The 20,719-nt window shown below is 41.1% G+C and overlaps 1 protein-coding gene across 3 annotated transcripts in view; it reads right to left on the reverse strand.

The window, feature by feature from the left end:
• Positions 1 to 20,719, reverse strand: part of PDE10A (phosphodiesterase 10A) — a 339,438-nt gene that overhangs the window by 10,832 nt on the left and 307,887 nt on the right. For all 3 annotated transcript variants that reach the window (XM_042940270.1, XM_042940269.1, XM_042940272.1), the window contains exon 18: positions 18,880 to 19,052. In XM_042940270.1, the coding sequence (XP_042796204.1) occupies positions 18,880 to 19,052 (173 nt within the window). The remainder of the gene's footprint in view (positions 1 to 18,879; positions 19,053 to 20,719) is intronic.

A 20,719-nucleotide genomic window follows, 5' to 3' on the forward strand; every position in this document is an offset into this window, starting at 1 on the left:
GGCGCTGTGCGGACCCCGACCTCCACGGCTTCGCACCCACACTCTGACTTCCCTTTTCCAAATATGGGTTGGTTTCATCCTTCCTCTCGAAGAAAAAGAAAACACTGCTTAAAGCCTTCCAGCGGACGTCCGCCCTATAATTTTAAGGGATGTGGTGTAGAGACGTGTGTTCGCCCTGAAGGGAATCTACACTTACGGTCACACCAACTGCTAATGAGGAAGGAATTTTCATATGCCGACTTTAACTTTTGTGAAGCAAATTACCTAAGTTTGAGAAGGTGAATGATGAAGAAAGATACAAAACTGTGTAGCAGGTGAGATGTGGCCATTGCCAGCTCAGTGCAATGAGTCTTTGGGATCCGTGGCACCTAAAGGCTGCCTGCTTGTGGCTCACAGATGGTCCCCTTCGGGGGGCACAGTCCTGCCCTGGGTCCAGAGCCCATGCCGACCAGGGCACACGGCACCAACACCTATCCGTCGCTTTGGCAGAGTTTCTGATCTAGTGGTACCCGTTGGCACGATTCCTGGACGTCTGGGGGCCCCTGCTTTGTCTGTGACCTGCGTCTGGGATGCTGATCACTCACGACGTTCCTTAATTTCCCATCAGCCACTTCCTTTAGGCCATTTGCCTCAGTAACGATCTCTTCTACCATTTTACTTTTCATAAGAACACGTCTCTACTGGGGCAGAACGAGTAACTTTAAAAATGTTGATGAGACTTCTGTGTATCCTTCCTGTGACCCCAAACAGATGCCATGTAAAGATCCAAACCCCTTAATGTGATCAGGAAACTCCCTATTTTCTTGATGAGCTAGTTTCCTAATCATTTTGCGGTTTCGAGGAAGAATATTTCTGGATTTGGGCTTCTAAACGGGTGAGTTTATTATCTGCTTATTCAACAGGGAAGTTCATTAAACAGAAATAGAACATGAAATAAACCGATTATTCTGTTTCATAAGATTGAAATAATCCAATCTCATTCAATCTGTATTCACATATATACCTCAACATTTCCTTCTCTTGGCTAAATATTCTAATAAGCTTTGTCTCAAAAAAGATTTTCTAGCTCATAAATCTATGAAACAAGGCATGTTAACAGAACCGGGCGCTGTAAGACACAAGGAACCAATTTTCTCCCTGGAAAGGATTTCACCGGTAACGTTGGTACTCTTAGGGTTGAAAAGATTACGACCCAGTTGTCATTCAGATGTTACTGTCAAAACAACTTAGACAAAACAACTTAACAGTAGTTATTTTACTGTTAAATAAATAAATAAATAAATAACAGATTACAATTTTTTTTTATTAAATGCCTTTAATAAGTAAAATTACTTATTTTTCATTCTCAGTGACAAATCAGACGTTCACGGTTGTCTGGAAATATTAATGTAAAATGGAATCGTTTTATTTCTTTCTACGAGTGGGATATAGGCCCAAAGGGGATAGATGATTGATTCATAATGCATTCTAACAACCAACTGTCAAAGGGGTGGGGGTCACGGTTCAGTGTACTGATGATGCGACCTTACATAACCTAGCCACCGAAAGCAACAACGAGGCCAACGCAATGTCACAGATGATTCCGTGGTAAGTAATCTCAGGGGTTTGACTACATTTATTTACTCCCAACATTCTGAACGTCTCTATGGATCAGGCCCAGTTCTAGTAACGAACCGAGTAGACCCTGCTCTTCCAGAACTAACATTCTAACAGGGAAAAGCAGAAAACCATGTCGAACGTTGCGCTGAACAGGTTTGTAAAAAGTGTTTTGAGAGGCAAAACCACGAAGCTCCGTGAGAGAGTCCCGAGAGAGATGACTAGGCATGCAAGTCCTGATGTGTCACGAACATGTGTGGGGTGTTTGAGGAACAAACGACAAGCCGGTCTGGCGCACATCGGGTGCCGCCCGGTCTGGACACAAGGGGGGAGACCATTGTTCCAAGTCAGAAGGTCAGACCCTGGAGGATGTGAGCAGGGGGGTGACACGGTCCAGGTTGTGGAGAGATCACTATGGACAATCACGCACACAACCGCAGGGGCCAGGGCAGATGGGGACAGACCGTTGAGGAGGACACCACGGCGGTCCAATGACAGCAGCATGACTCGATGGCAGGAGTGGACAAAGGGAAGGGAAAGGAGGAGGGCTCCGGATATCCGCCTCTCACCAGGGGACACATTTGTCTTCTCGGAGCCGTCCTAACCTGAAAATTCTCTCCCCACAGCGGAAGATCACAGGACCACAGAACTCCACGCAGGTGGGTTACTGATGGGCAGAAAGGAAGCCCCAGCTCTCCCATACTGCCCCCCCCCAGCGCCCTCCGACCCCCCGTTCTCTATAAAGTTCATCAGTCAAGGATGATGAATGATGTCCTATTGAAGAAAAGTAGAAACGCACAGCTGGACCAGATGAAACAGAATTAACTTTATAAAAGAGTTCAGGTAGAGACATGACGAAATATAAAGAATGAATTCTCTATGGGGCGCCTGGGGGGCTCAGTCGGGTGAGCATCTTTGGCTCAGGTCACGATCTCACGGACTGTGAGTACAAGCCCCGCGTCGGGCTCTGTGCTGACAGCTCAGGGCCTGGAGCCTGCTTCGGATTCTGTGTCTTCCTCTCTCTCTGCTCCTCCCCTGCTCACTCTCTCTCTCTCTCTCTCATTAAATTTAAATAAACTTGGGGCACCTGGGGGGCTCAATCGGGTGAGCATCTTCGGCTCAGGTCATGATCTCACGGTCTGTGAGTTCGAGCCCCACATTGGGCTTTTTGTGCTGACAGCTCGGAGACTGGAGCCTGCTTCGGATTCTGTGTCTTTGTCTCTCTCTGCCCCCTCCCTGCTTGTGCTCTGTCTCTCTCTCTCCCTCTCTCAAAAACAAATAGACATTAAAAAAAAATTATAAAAAAAATGAATTCTCATATGGTTATTATTACATTTCCTTATTTGGGTTAATATCTGGAATTCAAGAAGAATGAATGGCTCGTTCAATTTCCATACCCAGCTGGGAACGGTAGACTCAGTGTCTCCAACTCCCTATCATCACTGCTCCCTAGGCTCTGACCTCATTCCAGTCTCCCAAATATCTACTAACATCTTAACAGTCAAATAACAGACACACAATGAAGTTTATTTAAAAACATACGTCCAGCTTATGGGCTACACACATTAACTCACAGAGAGAAAAGGAGCTTTGGAGAAGCATCTTTTTTTTTTTTTTTCAACGTTTTTTATTTATTTTTGGGACAGAGAGAGACAGAGCATGAACGGGGGAGGGGCAGAGAGAGAGGGAGACACAGAATCGGAAACAGGCTCCAGGCTCCGAGCCATCAGCCCAGAGCCCGACGCGGGGCTCGAACTCACGGACCGCGAGATCGTGACCTAGCTGAAGTCGGCCGCTTAACCGACTGCGCCACCCAGGCGCCCCGAGAAGCATCCTTTTTAAAGGCTTTGCAGAGAACCCCTGGCCACTGTGAGTATGGAACAGCTGGCAAGGGAGGCTCCGGTCCTTTGGGCCACAGCAGTGCTAACGGCTGGGATCAGGGAAGGGAACAGTTCGTGTTTCTTTGGAACCGGAATTGCTCAAGCAAGAAAATCAGGAGTGAGATATGAAAACCGGCAAAATTTGGAGATGGCACCTGTTCATTCTGTTCAATGCCAGCTGAGCGATTTCTGCCGCGTAGGTGAACTCCACCGGCAGCCTGTAGCCCCCTGCAGGAACAGCGTCCAGGTGTAGCCGGTGCCCTTTCGGGAGCGTTGGGAGCAAGGCCAGGTCAGTGACAAGGAGGGCTGGTGAAACAGACATCTGGTCACAGGGAAGTGACATCTGTGGGAACCCAAGAGGAGTAGGGGGCTTTAGAGGACAGCCCACGCGGGCCGCAGCAGCCACGAGGGCGGTTCGGACCCTGCACGAAAAGCCACTGTGACTGCACGCTAGGCCTGCCATCTCTAAGGACAGCACAGAATGGCTCCACCTGTACAAGTTCTTACATACACCGACACAAAATGCCCATAAAGAGATCTATGAAACGCCACCAAAGCCACACCAAATGTGGGACTATCTCACGTACCAACAATTCTAAACTGGACGAAAAGCTTACCCATCACTGCACGTATCCCACGGGCTGCTTCTATGAGCTTATCCGCTCCTAATCCCCTCAGAAATGACATTTGATCTCATCTGCCGGATTAAAGACCATTATATATATATTTTTTAAGAAAGAGAAAGGGAGCACACAAGCAGGAAGAGGGGCAGAGACAGGAGAGAGAATCCCAAGCAGGCTCTGCGAGTGTGGCTCGATCCCATGACTGTGAGATCACGACTTGAGCTGATATTAAGGGTTGGATGCTTAACCGACTGAGCCACTCAGGCGCCCCTGGCCTATTCTAGAGCTTCATAAAAATGTTTTCACATAGTACACACTATGTCGCTCAACAAAGTATTTGTGTGACTCATTCATGTTGTTGTATGAATCGGCAGTTCCTAATTTTTTTTTTTTTTTTTTATTGCTGGATAGAACAGTACTCCATTGTATAAATGTCACAAAGTGACTATCCATGCACCTGTTGTTGGAATTTGGGTTCCTTCCAGTTTAGATATATCATGAATAAGGCTGCTGTAAACATTTGTGTCTGAGTCTCTGTGTGAACAATATGCTTTTATTTCTCTTGAGTAACCTAAGAGTGGAATCACAAAGAAACACACGTTTAGTTTTATAACAAACTTCCAAAGTTCTTTCCAAAGCAGCTGTACGTTTTACCCTCCCACAACCAGTATATTAGTATTTTAGCAGTTCCATATCATTGCCAACAACTGGGTACCGTTGATCTTTTTAATTTGGCCAGTCTAGTGAATGTGTAGTGGCGTATCATGGTATTAACTTGCTTTTCCTTACATCGAAACATGTTGAGCAAAATTTATGTTCTTATTGGGGGTTGGGTCTGGAAAAAATCTTTCTATTGCAAGCACTGAAAAAAGGGGGGAAAGAACGATAGATGATACAAAAAAGGAGAGAAGAGGGAATCATATAAAATAATCAATTAAAGCTACAAAAGGTGGGAAAAGAGTGGCAGACAAAAATAGGAACAAAGAACAACTGTGAGGAATAGAAAACAGTAATAAGTATGACACATATTAACGCAACTGTATCAATAATTACTTTAAATGTCAGTGGTCTAAAGATACCAATTAAAACAGGTCATCAGAGTAGACCGAAAAACAAGACCCAACCAGACCATATGTTGTCTACAAAAAACCCAGATTAAATATAAAGACACATGTAGATTAAAAGTCAATGAAAGGAGAAAGATACCAGGGAACATTCTTCATAAGAAAATGGGAACAGCTATATTAATTACAGAACAGACTTCAGAGCATGGAAAGTTATCAGCAATAAAAAGGAGCATTTTATAATAATAAAGGGGTCAGTTCTCCACACAGAGAAGGAAACAGTCAACAACACTAAAAGGCAACCGACGGAACGGGAGAAGATATTTGCAAACAACATATCTGATAGAGGGTTAGTATCCAAAATCTATAAAGAACTTCTCAAACTCAACACCCAAAAAACAAACAACCCAGTTAAGAAATGAGAAGACACTGAAAAGACATTTTCCAAAGAGGACATCCAGATGGTTAACAGAGACATGAAAAGATGCTCAACGTCACTCATCATCAGGGAAACAGAAATCAAAACCACCACGAGATACCGCCTCACACCAGTCAGAATGGCTAAAATTAACAACACAAGAAACAACAGGTGTTGCCAGGATGTGGAGAAAGGGGAACCCCTCTTGCACTGCTGGTGGGAATGCGAACTGGGGCAGCCACTCTGGAAAACAGTACGGAGGTTCCTCAAAAAGTTAAAAATAAAATTACTTTATGACCCAGCAACTGTGCTACTAAGTATTTACTCCAAGGATACAAAAATACAGATTCAAAGTGGTACCCGCACCCCAATGTTTAGAGCAGCATTATCAACAACAGCCAATCTCGGGAGAGAGCCCAAATGTCCACTGACTGATGAACAGATAAAGAAGACGTGTTATATGCACACAATGGATACAGTGGAATATTACTCACCCACCAAAAAAAGAGAACGAAATCTTGTCATTTGCAAGGACGTGGATGGAGACAGAATGTATTATGCTAAGCGAAATAAGTCAATCAGAGAGAGAGAAATATCATATGATTTCACTCGTATGTGGAATTTGAGAAACAAAACAGATGAACATATGGGAAGGGTGGGGAGAGAAGAAAAGGAAACAAGCCATAAGAGATGCTTAACAACAGAGAACAAACTGAGGGGTGACAGAGGAAGGTCGGTGGGAGACGGGCTAAATGGGTGATGGGTATTAAGAAGGGCGCTTGTGATGAGCACTGGGTGTTGTATGAAGTGATGAACCAATGATTTCTGCTTCTGAAACCAATATTGCACCGTAGACATGGACTAAACAAAAGTCAAAACAAACTAAAAAAAGAAAAAAAATGATAGAACTGCTAAGGACAAATAGATAAATCCACTATTATATCTGGAGACTTCAGATTATATCTGGAGACTCAGAAATGGGCAGATCCGGTGAGGGCACGTGAGTATTCAATAACTTCATCAAACCACTGGATATAATTGACATCTGTAGGCTACTTTATCTAACAACTGTAGAAAACACATTCTTGTCAAACTCACTTGGAACATTCACCAAGACAGACTGTTTTCCAAGCCACAGAATACACCTTAACAAATTTAAAAGAATAGAAATCATGCAGGGCATGCTCTTAGACAACAATGGAATTAACGACTTATCTAGTTATAGCTATCAGTGACAGAAAACTAGCTGGAAAAATCCCCCATATACCTGGAGATTAAATAAAGCACTTTGAAATAACACTCAGATCCTAGGAGAAATCAAGAAAAAATTTGAAATGTTTATGACTAAATGAAAATGAAAACACAGCTTACGCAACTTCTGGGGTGCAGGGAAAGAAGTGTTTGGAGAGAAATTGATAACACTGAATACGTGCACACCTTAATGAAGATAAAGTAAAAACATCTAAGCTTCTACTTCAGGAAACTAGAAAAAGAAGAGCCAAGTAAATCCAAATCCAAATGAAGCAGAAAAAAAGAAGTAAGAATTAGAGCAGAAATCAATGAACTTGAAAACAGGAAATCAACAGAGAAAATCAACCAAATCAAAAGCTGGGTTCTCTGAAAAGATCAATAAAAATAAGCCTCCCTAGCCAGTCTAACTTACAACAACAACAACAACACAACAACAACAACAACAAACCAAAGAGATAATTTGTACTAGGAATTTGTATCTCATTCTCAGAAATGGGAGAGTGAATGTCACTACGGATTCCACGGCCACTAGAAGGACAATGAAGGGAATACTCTCAGCAACCCTATGCCCACAAATTTGATAACGTGGATGATATGGACCGATGTCTTGAATTTGCCAAAACAAACACAAGAAGAAACAGATAATCCAAATAGGCCGATATCTATTAAAGAAGTTGAATCAATAATTAACAACCTTCCAAAACAGAAACACCAGACCCAGATGGATTCAGATGGTGAATCCGACCAAATATTTAAGGAAGAAATTATACTAATTTTCTATAATCTCTTTCAGAGGACAGAAGCAGAGGAAACATGTCCTAACACATTCCATGAGGCCAGCATCACCCTAATACCAAAACTGTGCAAAGACATTACAAGGAAACTACAGAATGGTACCTCTCATGAGTATAAATGCAAAAACCCTCCTATGACATTAGCAGATCTAACACTGTATAAAAAGAATTATATGCCATCCCAAGGATGAGTTATTCCAGGTATGTAAATAAATTTCAGTACCCAAAAAATCAATTAATGTAATCCATCATACCAACAGACTAAAAAGAAAAATCACAGTATCCTGTCGGTAGATGCAGTAAAAACATTTGACAGAATCCAACAGTCATTCATGAGCTAAGCATGGGGGTTGCAGGGACTGTCTTAACTTGATAAATATCTACAAAAAACCTATAGTCAACATCATACTTAATGGTGGGAAACTCAAAGCTTTCTGAGTAAGATCAGGAACAAGGCAAGAATGTTCTCTTTCACTACACCTTTTCAGTACTGTACTAGAAGTCCTTGCTAATGCAATAAGACAAGAAAAAGAAATAAACGATATACTGTTTAAGAAAGAAGGACTAAAACTGTCTTTGTTTACACATGGTATGACTGTCAACGTAGAAGGTTTGAAAGAATCAATAAAACCATTTCTGGAACTAATAAATGATTACAGCAAGGTCACAGGATACAAAGTTAACATAGCAAAGGCAATCATTTCCTATATACCAGCAAAGAACAAGTGACATTTGAAATTAAAAACACATTACTGTTTACATTAGAATCACCTACAAAATGAAATACATGTTCATAGGGAGAAGCAAAAGCCCCAGGATAGCCAACACAATATGGAAGGAAAACAAAGTTGGAGGACAGATACTACCTGACTTCAGTATTTACTATAAAGCTACAGTAATCAAGAAAATGAGGTAGTGGAGAAAGAGTAAACAAACGTATCAACGGAACAGAGAGCCCAAAACAGACCCACATAAATATAGGAAAATCATCTGTGACAGAGGCTAAAGCAATACAGTGGAACAAAGTAGTCTTTTCAACAAAGGGTGTTGGAAAAACTGGACATCCACTTGCAAAAAAAAAAAAAAAAGAAAAAAGAATCTAGACACAGACCTTAAACTCTTCACCAAAAATTGACTTAAAATGGATCATAGACGTAAGTGTAAAATACAAACCCAAAATACTCCTATACGGATACCAAAGAATAATCTGCTACTATCTTGAAGCTCTCTTCTGCTGCTGGCATTACACTTTGTAAACACCTGGTACTCAGTAAGTGTTGGCATACAGATGGAAACGCTGATGTCAACCACTGTGCCTGAAAGTACTGCATGCCTAGCCCTTGAGGACTGGCTGATGGGGAGTTCTCCCAGCTTCTGAATCCTGGTTGTGCTGCACAAGCCCCTGGCCGAGCCTCCACCCCCATGCGGCATCAGTTGATCTCCTGTCCTCTACAGCAGAGCTTGTTTTTTTTTTCTTGCTGTACCCTCCCCCCATTCTGCGACTTCCTCCATGCTGTCCATCTGTCTTTCTGCTGCTGCAAGCGTTTGCTCTGGCCTAGAAACACCGAGAACAGAAAACTATTCAGTTCTAGGCACGTGTACAAATTCTTCACCTTCCCAAAAGCCTGGCCAGTTTCTTCTTACCAGGACACAGTTGAGTCTCCGTCTCAGGATTTCTTGAGATTGGCGAGCTGAAGGCTCTTGCTCTTCTCTCAATGGCACCGGCCAGCTCTGATGACGTCCTCACTGAAGGGGCAGGCAACCATGGGATTCCAAGGGCTCCAAGGAACAGAAATGGAACAGAAAGAAGGCCTCTTCTGGTGAAGCTCAAAGGCTCCCACCCTGCATACGGGCCCATGTGCCCGCACGTGCCCAGCTTGAGTCAGGACACTAAGCTCACCTTGCCCCATTGGTTTGGGTGTTAGTTCATGGCAGCTCTGATTACAGACAAGATCAAACCATACAGTTTTTGATTCCATGTAATACTATAGTGAAAATGAGCTTAAAACTGCTTTGTACTATGGTCATTATGACTCTCTTACCTTCCCTTCTCCATGAAACCTTTCATGAGTCATGGCTGGAGAATCTCAGTATACCCCACTGTCCCAAGAAGCCGAAAGGTACGATTCCTGGGGTTTCTTTCCCCAGCAATGAACCCAGTCCTCCCTGCAGGACTGTTATTCTTGATCCAAGGTTAGAACATCCGGTAGGCCATGGCCTGGTAGGAGACGTTCCCTTACCTAATTGCTACCTATCCAAGAAGGATGACAGGTGTCTGGTGTAAATTTACCTGGGTGGGGATGAGACAGGACAAGGCAGCCAAACAGGCCCAAAAGGTGGCTGTCCCCTACCCAGGAAGCTTCGGGGAAGTCTCCAGGCTTGGCCAGGGTCTTCCCTCCCCAAACTCAAATCTATCTGCCCCCAGGGTCAGTTGGGCTCTTTAGAGTGGAGAAGACAGAAAACTCGCTTAGGCCTCTGTATTCGTGTCAGGGTTGCTGCAACAAAGCACCACAGACTTGGTGGCTGAAACAACACAGCACTGTCTCACAGTTCTGGAGGCCAGAAGTCCAAGATCAAGATGTCTGCAAGGTGGGCTCCTTGTGGGGACCATGAGGGAAGGATCTGTTCCAGACCGCTCTTCTTGACTTGCAGGTGGCCATCTTCTCCCTATGTCTTCACACGGTCTTCCGCCACGTCTGTATCTCAAGTTCTTCTTCTAAAGATCTCAGTCATACAGGATTAAGATCCACCTCTATGGCCTCATTTTGTCTACCTCTTTCAAGACTGTACCTTCAAATGCTGCCACATTCTGGGAACCAGGATTTCAACACAGGAGTTTTTTTGGGGGGAGGGGGGTGGGGCGGGGGACACAATTCAGCCCATGGCAGTACCTAGAACAAAATTTTATTTTGAGGATGTTCCTGGTCTGGAGCTGAGCTGGGCCAATGTGGATGGCTGTTCCCGTCTCAATGTATCTCAACCTTCCCATTCCCTCAGATGAAGTCCAACATCCCTTTGTCTCTCTATAGAATCTGCATTGGGCAGAAGTAGGGCAAGTGGCTGTCTTGTTCTTTGTCGCATATCCAGCACCTGGTCCAGGCTTGGCACATTCCCATGGTGTGGCTTGACTTCTGACTTCCTTAAAGGTTGTTTTGAAAATTATAAGTTCTTAACATGATAAAGTCCAATCTATCATTTGAAGGTTAGTGTTTTTGTCTTGTTTCTTCCAGCTTCATTGAGATATGATTGACAACTAAAAGTTGTATATATTTAGGTTGTACAACATGGTGATTTGATACACGTATACACTGTGAAATGATTACCACAATCAAATTAATTAACACATCCTTCAGCACAGTTACGTTTGTGTGTATGATAAGAACACTTAAGATCTACTCTCTTAGCAAAATTACAAGTATAAAATACAGTATTATTAACTAGAATCACCATGCTATACCTTAGATCCCCAGACATTATTCATCTTACAACTGAAAGCATGTACCTTTTGACCAACATCTCTGAAGGTTAGTGCTTTTTGTGTGCCAAGGAATCTCTGCCTACCCAAGGTCATGAAGGCTTTCTCTTATGTTTTATTCTAGAGATTTTATAAGTTTAGCTTTTACATTTAAGTCTATCATCCAACTGAAAACTCCGTAAACTCAAGAGCCATTTGTTGAAAAGACTATCTGTTCCTCCATTGAATTATTGAAAATAATTCAGTTATCAGTTGAAAATCAACTGGCTACATAGTATGCCTTCTGTAACCTGTTCCCTGTTCCACCAATTTATTTGTCTACCCTAACACCAATATACACTGTCTTGATTCCTAGTACTTTATAGTAAACCTTGAAAGCAGGTAGTGTTAAGTCCTCCATTTGGGCTTTTGCTTTGTCAAAGCTGTCTGGACTCTTCTAGACCTTCTGTATTTCTCTCTAAATTTGAGGTGAGCTTGTCAATGTCTACAAAAAAGCCTGATAGGGCTTCAACTGGGATTGGCATTTTTGGAGGAGTATTTGCAGAGAATTGGCATCTTAGCAATACTGACTTTTGCAATTCAAAATCATGACACATCAGTCTAGCCATATAGTGCTCTTTCTCTCAAAACTGTTCTGCATTTTTAGAATAGAGATTTAGATATCATGTTAAATCTATTCAAGTGTTTTTTTTAAATGACATAGCAAGTAAAAGTGTTTTATTAGCTTCAATTTCCAATTGACAGCTATTCGTATATAAAAATAAATGATTTTTTTTAAATGTTGACCATATATCCCTGTAAACTTGCTAAATTCACTTATTAAGTCTAGCAGACTTTTTGGAGATTCCTTACGATTTTATTTTTAGTAGATGATGGCATGTGATTTACAAATAAGGACAGATTTATTTTTTCCCTTCAACTCTTATGCCTTTAATTCCTTTTCTCACTGTAATGCACTGGCTAGTACTCCCAGCTCAAAGTAGACTAGAAGTGATCATGGTGGGCATCCTTCATTTGCTTCTAGACTTGAGGAAAAAACCCTTATATACCACTATCATCATACTGGGTATAGTGTTTTGAAGACGCTCTTTAAGAAATGAAATAAGATCCCTTATATTCCTCGTTTGCTTAGATATTCCCCCCATTAATAAGGGTTTTTGTCAAATGCTTTTTCTACAATCTTTTGAAATGATCATATAGTTTCTTCTTTATTTTGAATATTCCTGTGAATTATATTAGCAAATGCTATTCCTGAGATAAAAGCCACTTGTTATGTTATGTTTTTTGTGACTGAATTTGTTAGACTTTGTTATAAATTTTACATCTATGTCTATGAAGAATATTGATCTTTAATTTACTATTTTTTTTTCCTTTCTTTCAATGTTTATTTATTTTTGAGAGAGAGTGTTAGCAGGGGAGGGCAGGGAGAGAGACACAAATCTGAAAGAGAGAGACTCCAGGCTCTAAGCTGTCAGCGCAGAGTCTGACGCAGGGCTAGAACTCAGGAATGGCGAGATCATGACCTCAGCCGAAGTCAGAAGCTTAACCGACTGAGCCACCCAGGCGCCCCTTTGATTTTTCTGTAATGTGCTTGTCAGATGTTGGTTTCAGGATTATGCAGGCTTCATAAAATAAGGTGGTTACAATTCCCTTCTTCATAAACATTTTGTATAAGATTGATATTCTTTCTTCCATAAATGTTTGACAGAATTCACAAGTGAAACCATGAGAGAGCCACAGAGATTGTGGTCCCAAATCTGGATTCGTATTTCCCTCATATCCTTAGTGAACTATGGACCAAGGTCAAAACAGAAACAGAAACCACCCTAAAAATGCTTAAAGGCACGTATCCATAAGTTTAGAGTGATCCATGAAGAATTTAATTGGCTGTTAGAGTAACAATTATCTTCAGAGAAAGAGAACAGAATCCAGAAAGATAACACAGCATATTATCCACAATGCAGTAAATAAATCTTTGAAAAAATTAGAAAATGTACTCCATGATCTGGAGAAAAAAATAGTCAACAAAAAAGGTTCATAGAAAACTCAGATGGTGAAAGTGTGAAGAATTTGTAAATAACTGATATGTCAAAGAATCTTCAGAAAAATATGTATTTGAGTACAAAGGGTGAAGAGATAAGGAATTTTCAGAGACACATAAAAGCTACAAAAATAACCCAGAAGAAATCTCAGAACTGAAAAGCCCACCATATAAGCTAAGTAAACTAAAATACACCACTGGATGGAGTTAACAACAGACTGGGAAGAACACTGGAAAGGATCAGTGGAATTAAAGACACAGACCAACCAATTAACCCAAACGGAGGGACAGAGAAGAGAACGACTGAAACCACAACGCAGAGTTTTAGCAGCCTCTAAGATGGCATGAAGCGATGTCTCACATGCATAATTGGAGCTGCAGGGAAAAAAGTGATAAATGGGGCAGAAAAAATATTTGAAGAAAAATAACGGTGGAAAGTCGTCTACATGTCACTGAAATCGGCAGCCCACAGTCCCAGACGGCTCAGCGGAAGGACCTCAAGCAGGACCAGGAGCCAGAGGAAATCTTAAGAGCAGCCAGAATAAAAAGACACGTTATATATATAGAAGAATAACCATTAGAATGACCACTGACTTCTCATCAGGAAAAAAAAAAAATGAAGGCCAGGAGACAACTGAACATTTTTAAAACGCTAAAAGAAAATCTGTCAACTTAGAATTGTAAGTCCTGCAAAAATCTCTGAAAAGTAAAGCCAAAATAAAGGTTTTTTTCAGATAAACAAAGGCCGAAAGAAACTGCTGTCAACACATACTTTAAGAAATGTTAAAGGAAGTTCTCTAGACTAAAACAAGATGATACCAGATAGAAATCTGGAACTGCTCAAATAAATGCAAAGCACTGGAAACAGTGTGTGTGTGTGTGTGTGTGTGTGTGTGTATATATATATATATATATATGGGAAAATATGTATGACAGATTTTTTTCTTTCTAACTCTTTAATAACCAATTAACTATTTAATTGAAAATGTTAGCAACCTATCTGGGATACAGAACTAATGTATCAGTATAATACTTAGCAACAGCATAAAAGACAAAAAGGGGTGCAAGTGGGTTGTTTTTTAAGGTTTTTACATTATACAGAAATGGAATGATAGAAATTCAAAGACCCTGATAAAAATGAAGACTGTAAATTCAAGAGCAACCACTTAAAACATAAAGAGGTGTAACGATAAAAGCCAGTTAGAAAGGGCACCTGGGTGGCTCAGTCAGTTAAGCGTCCGACTTCGGCTCAGGTCATGATCTTGAGGTTCATGGGTTCGAGCCCCACGTCGGGCTCTGTGCTGACGGCTCAGACTGCAGCCTGCTTCGGATTCTGTGTCTCCCCCTCTCCCTGCCCCTCCCATGCTCATGCTCTGTCTCTCTTTGTCCCTCAATAGTAAATAAACGTTAAACTCAAGGCAGCTAACTCAAGGCAGGAGAGGAGGGACAAAGAACAAAGTGTTAAAGAGAAAACAAGCAAGGTAATGAGACAACCACACACACAGTAACTTTAAATGCAGACAGACTGAACGGTCCATTGTGAAGTTAGTAATTTCGGGCCTCAACTACTGCTGGGAACAAGACACACTGTAAATAATGAGACAGGGAGGATGACAGTAGAGGGGCGGAAAAGAATAAAACAGTTAGCATACAGAAGCTGGGGTGGCTCGTAACACAGAAGACCTCAAAGCAAGAAGTGTTACAGACAAAAAGAGAACTGATTTCACCCCGATAAGAGGGCAAATCACCAAGAACACACAACAAACATAAATGTGTCAGCACCTAATAAAGTTTCTAAACACATGACGTGAAATTGAGAAATATACAGACATTCATAACTTTATGTAGACTGGAAGTTGTATTTCCAGTTAAAAATGGGGGAAGAAACATTCATAGCTGATAAAAATCTGTAGAACGACTGTATAAATTTTACCAAGAAACCGACAGGACCTGTGTAGACAAACTATAAAACGTGGTCAGTATTAAAGACTCATGCCAATGTCTTTGAAGACAATATACTTACATTTATAAACACAGCCACAATCAAAATGCCAACGTGGATATTTTTAACTGGCAGCAGGATATTTTTTTCTTTCTAAGTATTCACAATGAGGGGGATAAAAGTCATGATGTCTATAATTTACATTCAAGTGGCACATTGCAAAAGAAAGGTAAAAATATATGGTAAAATGTCAACAAGTTTTGAATGCAGGAAGTGGGTATAAATTGCAGACTTTGAATATAATTTCTACTTCTTTGTAAGTGTGCAAATTTTTTAATAAAAATGTTAAAAATGCATTTATTAACTAACAATTTCCATAAAGTTTTTGGAAGGTAAATGGAAAATGAAGATTATCTTACCGGGTATGTATGATAAATTTCAACATAGTTACAGTAATCAAAACAGTATGATCACAGTTGAGGATTAGATAATTAGCATTTAAATGATTTAATGAATCCAAACAATTATTCAAGTTTATATGAGAACTTCAACCAGTGGAAGAATGAATTAATTAAACGGTATTGATTCAACCCACCAGGAATAAATAAAAGACATAACTTCAGAAGAACTAAGATCTAACTATGAAAGTCAAAATTATAAAAATATATGAATAGAATTTTAAGTACTATTTATATTACTGTGAGGACAGGGGAGGCCATTTTAAGCAAGACAGAAAACCAGATTTGATAAAAACAAATGAAAGATTTGGCCTCATGAAATTAAATTTCTTTATGGTCAGAAGAATTTCCAAATAGAATTTTTGAAAATCACCTAAAGAAAATGTTCGTGACATAGAGAAACTTTTAGTATCCTTAATAATATATACAATGCAAACTGATTTATAAAAAAGTAAGCAATTCAACAAAAAATACAAAAGTTCTGAGCACACACATACATAGAAGTAGGAACAATAAATAGTCAACAAAAAATGAAATGATCTTTAATGCAGCGTGCTATCAGAAAATGGCATTATTTAATGAGCAACAGTTTTCACCCATATGTTAGGACGAGTGTGAATTTCTGTAATCCTTTTAGAAAATGTATTATGTTCATAAATTTCTAGCACCATGCACTGCACAACACATATTTTTAAAGGACCACTAGGTCGGGGCGCCTGGGTGGCTCAGTCGGTTAGGCGGCCGACTTTGGCTCAGGTCATGATCTTGCAGTCCGTGGGTTCGAGCCCCGCGTCGGGCTCTGTGCTGACAGCTCAGAGCCTGGAGCGTGTTTTGGATTCTGTGTCTCTCTCTCTCTGACCCTCCCCCGTTCATGCTCTGTCTCTCTCTGTCTCAAAAATTAATAAACGTTAAAAAATTTTTTTTGAAAATAAATAAATAAATAAATAAAGGACCACTAGGTAACACTAACTAAGCAAGTTTATTGCAGCTTTATTTGTACTGCAAATCTAGAAATGTCTAACCATCAATATAGGGAAAGGTTTAACAAGCCTTTATGTAGTACTCTATACTACAAGATGTTACATATATTTGTGTGTATGTGTATATGTATATATACATATGTGTATACATATATATACATATATACATATGTATATACATACACACACACACACACACACACACACACACACAGGTGCCTGGGATGATATGCCCAATAGACTGTTGGCATGGAGTGCAGAAGAACAGAATATTCTTCTTCTAGCAAACCATAAGAGACTCTTAACTATAGAGAACAAACTGAGGGTTGGTGGAAGAATGGGCTAAATGGGTGATGGGCAGGGTCCCCTGGGTGGCTCAGTCGGTTGGGCATCTGACTTCGGCTCAGGTCATGATCTCGCGGTTTGTGAGTTCGAGCCCCGCGTCGGGCTCTGTGCCAACAGCTCGGAGCCCGGAGCCTGCTTCGGATTCTGTGTCTCCCTCTCTCTGCTCCTCCCCCACTCATGCTCTCTCTCGATCACACTATGTTAACTAACTAGAATTTAAATAAAAATTTGAAGAGAAATACAAAGAACATTCTTCTTATATATACTTCTGCCCTTGTTGAACTGTTAAGGCAAACATGCATTACCTTTAAAATTATTAACTGCCCCTAAATTATTTAATCTTCTACAACTAGACAGTATACACCACTAAGACACACACATATGCATTAAGCACCAAATATAATATTTGCAATTAGATTTTTTAATTTGCTATTTTATAATACTTGTTATTGTAACCATTTTGCTAAAAATATATACAAGAAACTTGGTATTAATTACACGGTTCTTACTTATAACCTAAAAAAAAGACGTACGCACATGGGTTTGGGTAAGCCGAAGGCTACTTTCCTGCAGGGTAGTATTTTCCCCCATCTTTTCACCGCTGTAAGAAAGAACTGTGAACAAACACCTGTTCCTACAAGAGCTGCACACAAAGCCCGTTGCAGGTTCAGAGACACGATCATTATAGATCGCGGGGTCCCTTGGGCTGCAGGCGGAAGACGTTTGTGCTGGGAAGAACCTTTGTGGCCCTTCATGACACACTGATCCCTTCCATGATGCTGGGAGGGCCCTGACAGTGTGTTCAGAATGCCTGAGGGGAAAATAAGATGTCTCTGTTTTCTTGAAACAAGGTTCCCCAGATTGTGTAAGTTTCAGGCTCCACAAAATCCGGATCTGCCTGTTCGAAGGCGGACTGAACCACCCACAAGTGTGGCTTACCCAAAGGAATGGACAGCATTATATCCTGTGTATATAATATTCTTGAAGAGGGCAACTTTTATCCATAGTCATTAGTAGACTTCGTGTTTTGTGTTTGTGGTACCTGAGTGGATGGCTTCTAAAACCCTTCAGACTCCTCCAGAAAGAAATGTTCCGATCAGTCCTTAATGCATCGTGGAGGAAGAACGAAAGCACCCAGACAAAGAGAATACAGACCCAAGTTTAGCAGGACTAGAACAGATCGCTAAGTGGACGTCCACAAATCTAAGATAAACACGGCATCACTTAAGATGGCCTTGGTCACACACGGAAACGGCAAAGGGAAAGTCTTAGCAATAAAAGCTGGCGGTCACACCTCCCAAGTGACAAGCAGGAAGGTTAGCCAGCGGACCGACGTCTAACGTACAGACGGTGGCCAGCTTCACAGTGAACACACGTCAGGTATTTCTGAATCCACCGGGCAAGAGACACCTTCTCAGAAAAAATAATTTCCGACTAATTTCGCTTGCTGCATTAGAGCATTTTCAGTAATCTAACCCCTCTTGTGACTCCATGTCCGAAATGCGCTTCTGGATTGCCACTCGGCTTCCCAAATGATCTGACCACACCGAATGCCCATATTCTGATGCCGGTAACTAGAATACACGTTTGTAGATCAGTAAAACGGAATCCCGGTTTTATACGTCAATTACATTGGCTTGGCCAAGATGATCTGGTTTCTGAAAAATGAATCCATTTTCATCTGAGTTTGAATCTGTGAAGCCCAAGACTAAAAACCCTGGACCGAAATAAATTCAAGGAGAGGCCTCTTGGCAAGCACCCGTTCCTGGGTGAGCAGTTGAAATCGCAATTCATATTTTAATTATCCCCACCGTGGACTCAGCAATTGCGTCAGACAAGGAAATATGCAAAGTCAGCATAAAGTGCACGTGACCCAAAAAGAAAATACACAATTTCTTTTACATTTCTGCTTTCAAATACAAACGTATACTAAACTGCATTTCTGTTTTTTAGGATACGCTCATTCCAGGTAATACTTCCTAGGCTTCTAAACTTTGAAAAATTATTTTTACCTATGTGATTGATTATTAAGGTTTAGCGATCCGGTCTGGTACATCTCCTCCAGCTGCTTCCTGTTTCCAAAGTACAAAGCAAGGTCTGTGGCAATGATGGCTTTACGGATGATCTCAAGCACCTGTTCGTATTCACTGGAGCTGAGGGTGGAGAAGATATTGTGCCCTTCCAGCTATGGAAAAAAACACAAAGAAACACCACCAGTAGGAAGCATAAGCTCTCATCTCACGACACGTCCCCGTCCTGTCACTTGAAACAACACAGTTTGGCCAATGGCATCTGGCACACAAATGACACGTTTGGGGGAAACAAAAGAACAGTTTGTAATGATCAAGGAAATCAACGTTGCGGTTTCTCTTTAGGCTACAAAACCCAAGCTACCGCGTAAATGCATCCTTTAACGACCGTAACATCATTCGCTACCACAAAATCCCAGGGATTCGAATACATACCTTGGTGTTGGATATTTCTAATAAGTAATTCAAGGACTAGAAAATGCATTTAAGTAAGAGACATTTCTTCTTAAACGAATGCAAGCCTTTGGTCATTTTTTATATTATACTGGAAATTAATGGGCTTAAAAAGTCACGTGTATCTTCGTCCACTTCAAGTCTAATGAACAGTAAACATTTTCCATAGCCTAAAACAAAATGTCCCACAACCTCAAAATAGTTAAGTGAGGCATATTAAAGTTTCTCTCTACAGGCAACAACACTTTCACATAAAGCACACGTCACTGAGGTGCAGACGCTGGGGCCCAACCTCTCTTCTGTTCTCATGGGAGGTGGGACGGCAGACCGTCAGTGTAGACAAGACCCAAACGTGGGTCATTGGGACTCTATTTCCTCAGAAGCATCCTTTTGCTTATGAAATCTCTTAAAAACTTTTTATAATAACTTCTTCCTCTGAGGATTATAAGCCTTTATGGGTAATTGAGATAAAAATGGGCCAATTTGTTCAAACAAGAAAGACTGAAATAATAAAGACGCATTCAACTGTGGGCTCATCAATTACTGCTCAATTATTCATGATGAGCCAACACAATCTTACTGTAATCGATGGTTAATTGCTTTCACTTGTTTTAAGCTATCTTTATTGGCTGATACAATACATTAAAAACTTGAAATTATGAAAGTGTACTTTTTTACAAAGTCAGATATCTCACTGAAACATTGTCACCTTCCCACTATGCTGAAACAAGGCTGTACATGCACCACTCGTTTTCTTGTTCTTTTCAAGTTTATTGATTTATTTTGATAGAGAGGGAGACAGAAAGAGAGAGAGAAAGAGAGAGAGAGCATCTCAAGCAGGCTCTGTGCTGACTTGGGGGCTCGATCCCATGACCCTGGGATCATGACCTGAGCCGAAGTCAAGAGTCGGATGCTCTGCCGACTGAGGCACCCAGGCGCCCCAGACTTGGGTATCTTCTAGACAATAACGATAGGAAGGCCTGACGTCTGCGGAACGTTTTATTTTTATTTATTTTTATTTTTTATTTTTTTTTTAATTTTTTTTTCAACGTTTTTTATTTATTTTTGGGACAGAGAGAGACAGAGCATGAACGGGGGAGGGGCAGAGAGAGAGGGAGACACAGAATCGGAAACAGGCTCCAGGCTCCGAGCCATCAGCCCAGAGCCTGACGCGGGGCTCGAACTCACGGACCGCGAGATCGTGACCTGGCTGAAGTCGGACACTTAACCGACTGCGCCACCCAGGCGCCCCTGCGGAACGTTTTAAATTGAGAAGGCGTTTTCATACGTGTGATTTCACTCTCAAGTCATAAAACTGCGCGACTCTTTGACGTCTGGCTGAGCTGAAGTATCTGCTGAAACAGCACAA

Source organism: Panthera leo, chromosome B2, assembly GCF_018350215.1.
Source record: "Panthera leo isolate Ple1 chromosome B2, P.leo_Ple1_pat1.1, whole genome shotgun sequence".
Taxonomy (NCBI): Eukaryota; Metazoa; Chordata; class Mammalia; order Carnivora; family Felidae; genus Panthera; species Panthera leo.